The sequence below is a fragment of the Typopeltis vanoorti genome, chromosome 26 (genome assembly GCF_054136105.1).
Source record: "Typopeltis vanoorti isolate ZY-2024b chromosome 26, IOZ_Tvanoo_1.0, whole genome shotgun sequence".
NCBI lineage: Eukaryota > Metazoa > Arthropoda > Arachnida > Uropygi > Thelyphonidae > Typopeltis > Typopeltis vanoorti.
Genome location: NC_143574.1, coordinates 22,776,181 through 22,787,941, shown reverse-complemented (window position 1 = coordinate 22,787,941; position 11,761 = coordinate 22,776,181). Strand labels below are relative to the sequence as shown.

General features: G+C 35.2%; 1 protein-coding gene across 8 annotated transcripts in view; it reads right to left on the bottom strand.

Annotated features, from left to right (window-relative positions):
* Positions 1-7,285: 7,285 nt before the first annotated feature.
* LOC150092408 (FK506-binding protein 15-like) overlaps positions 7,286-11,761 on the bottom strand; it is a 398,069-nt gene continuing 393,593 nt past the window's right edge. For all 8 annotated transcript variants that reach the window (XM_090415127.1, XM_090415130.1, XM_090415126.1 and 5 more), the window contains one exon: positions 7,286-7,719. Coding sequence is in view for 3 of the 8 variants with exons in the window: in XM_090415129.1 (XP_090271255.1) it covers positions 7,645-7,719 (75 nt within the window). In the remaining 5 variants the exon portion in view is untranslated. The remainder of the gene's footprint in view (positions 7,720-11,761) is intronic.

Here is an 11,761-nt window from a genome sequence, read left to right as displayed (position 1 = left end):
CACACCAGAAATGCACTGAACTGTGACAGTGATGGAAAACAGAAACTAGCTTTTTACCGATTTCAAAATGAGAGGGCTAAAACTGCGCTGCATAATGGTACTCTTATTCAAGTGACGTACTCATATGATTCCGCACTCTGCAAGAGTGCACAGTCATAAGCAGCCATGATCTCAAGGTTGCACAGCTAACATTATTTTGCTTTATGCTTTTGTGTTTAAATTAAAAGCACACTTTTAATTTAAACACAGACTTTAAATTATAATTTAATAACATAATTTTCTTAAAATAAATTCTTGTACTGTCTTCTGTTAACTTCTCGGATGCAGTTCTGCACTGTGATCTACTCATTCACTAGCACAGGACATTTTTCTAAGCCTTTGTTTCAGCCTGTTTGTGAATTAGTCATTACTATTTGCTGATGATGCAAAGTTGGGTAGAGCAATTATGAGTGCACAGGATGTCAAAATTTTACAGGATGATTTGGATAGTTTGGAGGACTGGGCTAGGAAAAATGGATGTCAATTTAATGTGTCAAAGTGTAAGGTTATGCACTTTGGGGTAAAAAGAATAGCAGCAGTATATTGCATTGGTGGATCCGTACTCCAGGAGATTGAAGAGGCCAGGGATTTGGGAGTGTTGGTGGATAGGGAATTGAAGTTTAGGGGGCACATTGCAAAAGTGACTAAAACAGCTCACCAAATCACTTGGCTTCTGAAAAATACTTTAACATGCAGAGACAAACAAGTTGTTGTTCCTCTGTATTGAGCCTTGATAAGACCCCATCTGGACTACTGTGCCCAGTTATGGGCACCAGGGTTTCTTCGTGATGGGGAGGAGGTGGAGAGGATCCAGACGAGTGACCAAGATGATAGCAGGTCTGTGGAATGAACCTTATAAGAATAGGTTAAAGATTTGTGGGTTGCAGAAATTGGTCGATAGGCGAAGGAGGGGTGATATGATTGAGACATTCAAATTACTGAAGGGTTTCTATAAGATTGATCCAGAAGACATTTTTGAAAATATGACTGGTGGTGGGAGGACTAGGGGCCATGAATGGAAGCTGGGCAAAAGCGTGGTTGACAAGGGTGTTAGAGCTAGGTTTTTTACTTGGAGAGTAGTGAATGAGTGGAATAAGCTTCCAGAGTCTGTTGTGGGTGCTACAACCGTGAATGAGTTCAAGGCAAGGTATGATAGATACTGTGTGAATGTCGAATAGTTGTTCTTGACATGATGTTAGGGCCTCCCTCGATGAGTCTGTTGACTCCTTGGAGTTGCCCAGAACAACAACAACAATAATAATAATAATTATTATTTGGTACTGGTAAATGGAGTTTTTGAAAAAAACATGCATATCTTCTGGTGATGATGGAGATGGATATGATTGTCTACCGATTTCTTCATCTGTCACGAAGAATGCGTGATTTTTTTTTTAAAATGCAATTCCCATGTAAGAAAAGGTTTAAAACGTATAGTATATTAATACTATGTGGACGGGCTAATGGCTAGAGTTGGGAAATGCTGATGTAGAAACCAAACTGGATCTCCAATAAGACAGAGGTCTCACAGAGGGCAATGAAATTCAGTCATGCCAAGAGTGGGTTTCAAACTTATAGTCTAGTAGTTAGAGAGTGGGTATGCTATTCAGTCAGCCCTCCATGATTGTGGTTGGAAATGCCTGGATATGAATTCCATCTTGAATATGAATTATCTTTATAAGGACATTGCAACCAAAGGCAGGTTAAGAGTTAGCTGGCCTTTGTACACGGATAGAAGCATTTTTTTATGGAAACCCAGGTTCATTTTGTAAATCAAGCAGTCTGGCAGGAGCACACACACACACACATATATATATATATATATATATGCAATTAACCGAGCAATTCAATAGCTTTAGCTTTAATTATCTATCCATTATTCCAACCAAATGAAATGAATGTCAATTGATTTAAAAAAAAAAGTTAAACAGCGCTGCCTACTGGAAGCACAAAAAATGAATCTCATATACCTAAGGCAGGAGGACATTTTATATTTTAATTAAATGATCAAATTGACTGAAAACCATATGGAACTCAGTTATGCAAATTAGAATAAATGGGAATGGATATGACATTGGTTAAGTGGATAAGACAGTGACTGCTGGAGATAGATCAAAAAGTGGTAGACAGAGGAGCAGAATCCACATGAAAACTGGTGACTAGTGGTGTGCTTAAGAGTTCAATGCTAGGAAATAATCTGAAAAGAAATATTCAGCTGTTTGCTGATGATGTAAAATTAGATAGAATAATAGTGAATCAAGGCAATGTGGAGAGCCTGCAGGATGAATCAAACAGGTTGTCAGTTTATTGTGGAGAAATGTAAAGTTATGCCTTTTGGGATGAATAGATTATAAGCTGTCTACCACATTGATGGAAACGTACTCCAGGAAAAAGATGAAGATAAGGATTTAGGGATGTGGTAGACAGACCATCGAAGTTTAGAGGACATATCACTAAGATAGCTCATAAGATTACTTGACTATTGGAGAACACACTAACAAACAGAGATAGGGAAGTTGTTATTCCTCTTTATAAGGCCTTGATACATCCACAGCTAGATTACTGTGCACATGCATGGGTTTCTTGGGGATGAGAAAGTGGTAGAAAGGAGTCAGAGGCAAGCAACCAATATGGTGAGTGGTCTGTGAAACATTTCCTATGAGGATAGATTGAGGGTGTAAGTGGGTTGCAGAAGTTGGTCGATAGGCATAAAACAAGGTATATGAAAGAAAATGTTTCTGCTTGGGAGGGAGAACAAGAGATAATACCTGGAAGTTGAGTAAAAGTGTAGTTATTAGAGGTGTGAGGACTAGATTTTTCACTTGGAGAGTTGTGAAGGAATGGGTTGCCAGAGTCAGTTGCTAGTGCATTATCTGTTAATGGGTTCAAGGAGAGGTATGACAAATTGTATAGTTTGGGTCTCCCACGATGAGTCTTTCGATTTCATGGAGGTACCTGTACAATAATAATAATAAAATAATCAGTCATTAAAACAGAATCCTAAAAACAGGTTTTTGCATCATGCTATGTCATCAACCATATTACACTATTCACATATAAAGAGCCATAGGGGTGATCACCTCTGGCTATGTGTTCTAAAATCATTATCATCAAAATAAAAATTGTCTATTGCCATTTTTTCCCTCCTTCCAAAGGAGTAGGCAGAAATTTTTAGCCCTATATTTTGAAAATTGGTATGTACAGTTCAATGAACTTTGTATATGACAGTTACATGACAATCATCATATCACTACATCAGTGGCAGTAATTAACCAGCTCTGCATGGAGGTGCGATAAATTATTATAAAATAAAATTAAATGAACTATTAAATGACCTTCACAGCACGCTCTCAATCCCCATATGACTGGAAAGAAACATTTACTAGGACCTGTCAAAAGTCATATGTTTACATAAGATGTTTGGATTTCTTACATTATAACCAAAATGGAATTATGTTCTTTTACTTTAAAAGTGAACTGCGTATTTTCATAACAAAAAAACTGTTTCAATAGTGTTCACTCAAAAAAATTATAGCAATAGTAATTAAAACTCATTTTAATCAGTTAATGATATTGACGGAAAACTACAAGAACAGAGATTTGTGCAGAATACATGCACTATAATTGTGATTGTGAACAGGCAAACTAATATTTTATGATGGTGTCCTCCTAGGGCTAGATTTAAAATAGTTCACAATTATTGATCAAGGTGGCCTTACAATGACATCTCCCAAATTAATTAATAAATTAATTTGGGAGATTGCCATATTGATGTTTGTGGAGTGTTTCATTTCTGATAACTCCAAAATTATATGGTGTGGAGTGCCATCCTGCAATGAGTCCTTGGAAGTGATCAAGTGTTTTTAGTAGTGCAATTTCTAGACTATTCATACCACCAAAAGCTTCAAAAATTTAATCCTGCTTATAGGCATCTAGCACATGGTCTACCATGTCTTAGTTTGCTATAATGATGGAGTGTACTTTCTTATGTTCTTCTTAGTGGATGATAACAGATCTTTTATTTTTTTATAGCAGGCCAAGTTGCAGACAAAAGATATTTTATATGCTCTTGGATATGTCAAAAGATGGTTTTTGTTCTTTAGAAAATGGTCTGATGTGTGGTTTAAAAATAAGGAAAGATAATATCTGTTTAGCATTTTTGCTATATTTTCAGCTGTATCCCAGACAGGGGAAATGGTAACAGTTTTATTGTGACCTTGTATATCAAGGAGGGGAAGGGAAGAATGGGAGATTCATGTGGTATTTTATGTTTTAAAAGCCCCAGATGTACCCTAGACATTGGAGATAGTAATAACAGTAAAACTGTTACTATCTCCTATGTAAATGTTCCTATTTACCGAGGGGGGGGGGATGGGAGATTATGAGAGAATGTGTCCGGACTGCAGAGTTTGGTGGATAGAAGGAGAGGTGATATGATTGAGACTTTTAAACTATTGAGAGGTGGTTACAGAGTTGACACTGAGGAGTTCTTTCGCTTCATTGAACAGCAGGAAGGAGTGATGACAACGGGGGCCCATCCCTGGTAGTTACGAAAGGAAACTGTGAGCAAAAGGGCGAGGAGTGGTTTCTTTGCATGGAGGGTGTTGAACAGTGGAATGCATTGCCTGATAGAGTGGTGCGAACAAGAATGGTCAATGAGTTTAAGGAATGGTATGATAGACTTTGTGTTTCCTAGGAGGGACCTCCCATGATGGGTCTTGATAGACTTGTGTTTCCTAGGAAGGACACCCCCCATGATGAGTCTTTCGACTCCTTGGAGGCCTAAATAATAATCATAATAATAATCTACTTTAGATAATCAAAGCCACTGGCTAAAAAAAAGTGGCATAAAAAACTGAGTTCTGTGGAAAAACTCACTGGGTCAAATAGTTTTGGGCCTATGTATTAATGCTTCAAGGATACTGCATTGCTAACCTGAGAATTGCCTATCAGGGATGTGGACTGACTTTGCTAGCAAGTTTGTAAATGGAATTGTTTTTATATATTGAGTTAATATTTAAATAATTTAATCTATATACTTGACAGTTCAAATAATGAAATCAAATGAGTAACTGACAAACAAAAGCTAACATAAAATTTGTGTGACAATGAACTATCGTGAACATTTCCAGAGACAAGAGTAAGATGATCGTAAGTCTGTGAAATGGCGAGCCTGATTGGCTGAGTGGATAACACACCTGCTTTCCAACCATGACATTGTGGGTTCAAATCCCAACCTGGGTATAGATGTTTGTAAAACTCTGCTCCAGATGAGATATGTGTAAAGATATGTGCAATGCCTTATGGGATACTAAGGCAATTGATGTGAAGTCATTAGCCTCTATATATAAGTAGCCCAGTCGTGAAATTACTTAATGCGCAAACTTTGTTAGCTTACACTTGGATAAAGGATGAAACCAAGAATATAATTTCTTGGCATCTTTAATTTATAGTGAAAAAAACTTTCAACAAATAAATTTAAAATATGATAATTAGGCAACTTTTGGCATTTCAGATAACAGCTAACTTTCAGATTAAAAATATTGTTTCATTCACTCAGGGGCAAATATTCTGGGTGTGCTGCTAGGTATGTGGTGCACATCCAGGGAATAGCAATATCACCAATATCATATTTTTGCATTTATTCCTGGTAAAGACTTCCCTAATTGTTTCTTGGCTTCGCATGATTCCTAAAATTAAACACAGTACACTAATGCTTCACATGAAGAGGACACTTTTTGATGATTAAATATTGTATTGCATTCGCGTTAATAGTGTGCAGTCACAAATACATACACTTTTGAGCCTTTGAACAAATGTACAGATGGCACAATGGGTCAAATTCTTAGCATTCCAGTGGTTTTAAACCACCCAGAAGGCAAGGCAGGGCAAGCACTGAGACAACAGCACCTAGTGGCTGTGATTGGTTATTATGTCTGATGCATGCATGCAGCATAGTCTGAGGGAGTGGAGTGTTTTTCCATTAAGTGTGTCGTTCAAGTTGTCTTTTCAATTACACTAATTGTCCTAAATATAGCAGATAGATGTTAAATGTCTGTTCACTGTATTTAGTGATAAACAAAGCTACTTGTTTTTCTCGCTTGCAGTATAGCATCTACTGAAGTTGGAAAGTTTTTTAATGGTATAGGGACATTTTTATTCCCTTCTTTGGAAACAACAGACATAATTTATCTATTCCTGAATAAAAACAAATACTTCAGTGTATTATAAAAAGTTGTTGATCTATAAGAAACTATTAGCATATGTGAGATATCTATTAATGATAAGACAGAAGAGCGACTGACATTAAAAAAAATAAATCAATAAAAAACTAATGAATGTAGGATTCCTGAAAGTGAGGATAATTCCGATAATGATTGGATATTATGTATCCTATTATTGTGTAAAATATAAATTGAGTCTCAGTAAACAAAAGAAAATTCTTAGAAAACAAAGCAAAATATACATAAACCAGAAAAATACGCAGAACACGCAACGAATTTTATGAGATGATTTGATGCTCCATCAAACTACGTGTATTCCTGCCATGCCTAAATGAATCACCTGATCAACATTATTAATCCACTGGATTAGCCTTTCTCTATAGCGTCTGTTTATTATTGGTTAGTTATTTATACTTTGCCAACAAATCTCTTTCCCTGTCCTCATAAGTTTTTTTTTTTTAATTATGCCATCATAAATTCACTTATTCATGTCTAGACTTAATAGAATCATGTGCTATTTGCTCTCCTCAGCAACTTATAGGACACACATATCACAAATGTCAATTATTAATAATTCGTTTATCATTAATGAAAGTATTTCTACTTACTTATTCTTTCCTTTACATTTTTCATTCTGATATGGCTTATTAATGATGGTTCACATATTTACACATTTGAGTAATTCAAATAAACCAACCAAATATAGCATTCTCCTTCATTATTGCTTTCTAATACATAGCTATATATCTTAATGTATATCTATGTAAATGTAAATTAATCTAAATACATAATGTATATCTTGAAACAAATACATTGTTTTCCCCACTCTACACAGATTTGATTACAATTAATTGCACTGGACCAATTAAGATGTGCTATACAGTACACTCTTAATTAAAATACACTCTTTCATACATAAAATACAGTCAAATACGGATAAAAATGTAGTAAAATTGAAGTGAATTTTGTAGTGTGGGTTGCATAAGTCACACGACAGCAAACCTAACAGATATAGGCATGCGATGCCACTGCATTCACTGTAATTTATTGTCAGTCATTGATGTGTGTAAGAAAATACAAATACAAGACAAGAAAGACAGGAAAATGCAAATACATAAATTCACTAGTATATTGGAATGAATGCCATAATTACATATTCGGGCTTAACAAAATTATCTGTTGTATCATAATTTACATTCTTAATATTCTGTCGTTTAAACAATAACATTAGCTGCCATACAAGGCACAAATGTACACTTAATGTTTGTTTTAGTTTCATTAAATAACTTCTAAAACAAATGAGATTATCTTATTTTCTTATTCATGTATTGATGAGTTTATCATTGCTTTTAAGCAATATGAAATACTGCTTGAAGATAGAGAATTAATTCAACCAGTCATCTTCATCTTCTTCATCATCATCAAATAATGGTGGTGGAGGTGGCTGAGGTTTCCATGACTATTAAAAAATAAATGAATTAAATGAGATTCCTTGATTCTTATCCATTAAGAAAATAATACAGTATGAAGAAATAATTAGGTAAAAGATGCACATTTTTAATATACAGTGATCCTATGGTTAGAACAGTTGATAGCTGGGGGAGGGACCCCCCACAAGCCTATAAGAAGTATGAAGAATGAAATGGGGGGTTTCTGATGAAATGTCTAATCCAATCTTTGTATAGCATATTGTTTCAATACTGAACAAATGAGAATATGTTGACAAATTAGGGAAATTCAGGGAAAAGAAACCATTTTTAATGACTAAAACTAAACACATGATATATTAAGATGGTACAACATAATCAGATATCACAAACTAGCATATTGTGTCAATAAGGAAAACACTGAAGCAGTTACTGCAACAGCTCAGAACTGAAGAAAGAAACCACCATTTAAGAAATGAGTAGAAAAGAGGAGAAGCTAGCAGAATAATTCCAGAAATATTATACTGATATAATTGGAGGTAAGATAAATAACACTAGCATCAGTGATGAAATTCTTCTGAAACAATAAGGTGATTTACTCAAGCAACAATGAAAAAGGGAAAGAAAATATAAGCTGTCAAATTTAAAAACATGAAGATAAAACCGAACAAATTTCAAAATAGGAAACTGGATAATGTGACTTGTTTATACCTATAAGATCCAATTAGTCATTCTAAAAGGTAACTTAAAAAATTTCTTTAATACTAGTTTTTGTTAGAGAAAACAAGAGAAGGAAATTTATTCCATATCTACAAAAATGTTTTTTTTTTTTTTTTTAATTCAAGAAAAAGGTTGGTTGTGATTATTTTAGTTTACAGTTAGGACTACAGTTATCAGCCACATGCATTATATATGTCAATTGTATGCAATTTTGTTGGCTTTTACAGAAATAAAACCTGAATTTCTGGAAGGAAAAATCTACCACTTTTGTATGTGACCAGCCTAGTCACTTCAGCTGAAATTCCACAGTTCTAACTCAGGTCTTTCCAACCAAGGGTATGTTTTTGTTCTAAATGTGTTAGCGAGGCACTTCAAAAACAGAGACCAGGAGGATAATAATAGTATATACTTGGTTTTAAGATCAGGCACATTACTAATGCTATATTTCAATAAAAAGGAATACTTCATAATTTTATGGAAGAGAAAATAAAAGAAAAGCTTACTGATTACACTATTGGTGATAGTAATACGGTATAGTGCAAAAAACAGTACTGAACTTCGACATCCCCTTCAGTACATACAAAATGAGATATGCTGTTCACAACTGCATGCACATTAATAGAAGAGAACGTGTATAGTCTAGGCTATTATATTTAGCTATAGCAATGGTGTTGATGGTGGAAGAAAAGACGTTTATTGTTGATGCATTATTTTCATTCATACAAAGTTGGTAAAGCAAATGGTTTGGGGGTATGTTGAAGGAATGGGCATTCCACCATGACCTGCCTTCAAACCTTGATGAACAAAGGATAAAATTACACGATCCACCAGATATCCCAGCACTTGTTCTTCAAGATGACAGAGAACCTTTGCATGTGCTACAAACCTGTTTAAAAATTAAGGTGCCCATTTTGAGCATGTAAGGTACTGTCATTAATGGTTTATTTGACCAAGATTCCACCGATAGTTGTGGATGTGCATATCATCATGTGCAAACATATATTTCTTTGTTAATAAACCAATTAACTCCATAACATATAGTTGTAATTATTCAGTACTGTTTTTTTTTTTTTTTATATATATATATATACTGTATTTTATGATTAGTAGATAGTACAAGTACACAGGAGATTTAAAAACAGGAATTGATCACCAAGTTTTGGACATTAAAAAAAAGAGAGTACTATATCAAAGGAAAAATGCAAAGGAATGTTTTAAACAGAAAATAAATCAGCTCTGAGATGCACACTGTAGGCTCAACTACATAAATAGTATCACTGCCACCACCAGATCGTCATAGTGTAGACTCATCACAGTAGTTAACTTTCTGCAACTGTCACAAAAAGACAACAATGAATTCCGCTTATCTACCAAGACGAAAAAAACAAACACTCTTCATTCTCTCCACTAATGCATTAATATAGCACAAACTTCCTCACCAAATTAAACATCCCAATCATATTATCTCTCCTTCTATCCATAGGTTTTGCAGATGCTATTTCCATCTGCCATAAACTTTCTTTCTCACATCAACATTCAAACAATAAAACTAACTTAGCTACTCTCTCTCTCTCTCTCTCTCTAGTTTTTTAGATGAATAGATTTCAGATCAAATCCGAGCACAGTAGTCCAAATATGGCCTAATTAAGGCTCAGCTACATATATATTATTACTGCCACCATCAGATCTTCATGGTGTATATGTATCACTTTATGCAGTGGAATTATGACCACTATTTCTTTTCTACACATCAACATCTTCCTCATTATTGTCATACGCTGTGATCCTCATCATTTCTGAAATGTAACCCTTAACTTTTAAGTCAATGTTCACCATCACTCCAAGTCTCTTATCTCCCCCACTTCAAATAAATTACACCTGACAAGAAATTATATTCTTGTTTTAATCCTTTACTCAAAAGCATGAGCAAACAAGTTTGCACATGATGTTCTCCTGACTAGACTACTTCTAAACAGATGTTGTTTTCACATTAGCACCTTCAGTATCCCATGATGTACAGTACACTACCTTTCGGATGTTTATATTACAATATGCATGTATATATTACATTAATATACATGTTCGAAAGGAAGAGAGTGTACTGTTCATTATGGGATAATGAGGAAATGATGTTAATCAAGAACTTCCATATAGACTAGTCACAAAGATACTTCACACACAAAGCTCTGTTTGCTCATGCTTGGGTGAAGGATTAATTCAAGAATATAATTTCTCCTCATCCTTCAATACATGCCTGATAATCAATGTTTTTGCCTTCCAAATTTCAAACCATGCACTTTACAACACTGAAATGGTAGCTCTACTCATCTGGTCACATAGATGGTCTATTCAAATCCTCCTGGAGACAATTCTCTGGAAAAGACTGAAAAAGCAACTTGTCTCTATTAAAACCTCTGACTATAACATATGCTATGAGTTGGCTCATTGGATATGCTGTGTTATTACCGCTGCTGAAAGATATATCATTTTTTCATCATATCCTATTCCCTCAGCTATATGGTGGGGGTAGCTATATGCTACCATACCAGGAGATGATTACGAGCAAGATGGTTTTCCCATTGCCTTCCTTGCTGTAGTATATTTTATGACTGCGTGTGTTCATGGGACCAGTTTGCCTGCTTTGAGGGATGAAAAACTCGAGTTACTGGGAGAAAAAACTCTCCCCCTCCATATGAGACTAGTTAACTCACCTTTAGTCGAAAGAGACCAGATAAAGGTTCCTCGTGTCACTGACAGGAATTGAACCTAGGTCTTTCTGACTAAAGCGCTTCATCTGTACTGACTGAGCTACGGAGACTCCCATTTTTTTATAATTTAGTTAATAAGATTAAGTTAATTCATTGTAGCTTTTGTATTATATGGGTGGATGACAGACTGGGTTATTTAGTTTTTGAGAAAACCTTCTATTATTTATTTAAATTAGATATTGTCAGTATGGTGCCAATGCATAGTAGAGCAATGGTGGCAAAGTCATCACTGTTGGGTGAACTGAATTTAGATGATTTCGCACAGTGCAATACGTGTGTGTGTGTGTGTGTGTGTGTGTGTGTGTGTGAGTGAGTGAGTGAGTGAGTGAGAGTCAGCGTCAGTTGGGTGGAGAGAATGAAGCAAGTGTTAGTAGAGGAGTAGACAGTATCGATGGATAGAAAATGTTAATGTCAGAATTAATGTTGAACATGCAACAGAGGAGTACAAAATGGACCTAAATAAGAAAATAGCAGGTTTGCATGCTATCCTTCACAGCACAAAGATCAAAATTGCAGAAACGACGAGAGATTAGCGGAGCTGAGAAGAGAAAGAAGTAGGTAGTTCGAACTAAGAATCAACAAACGA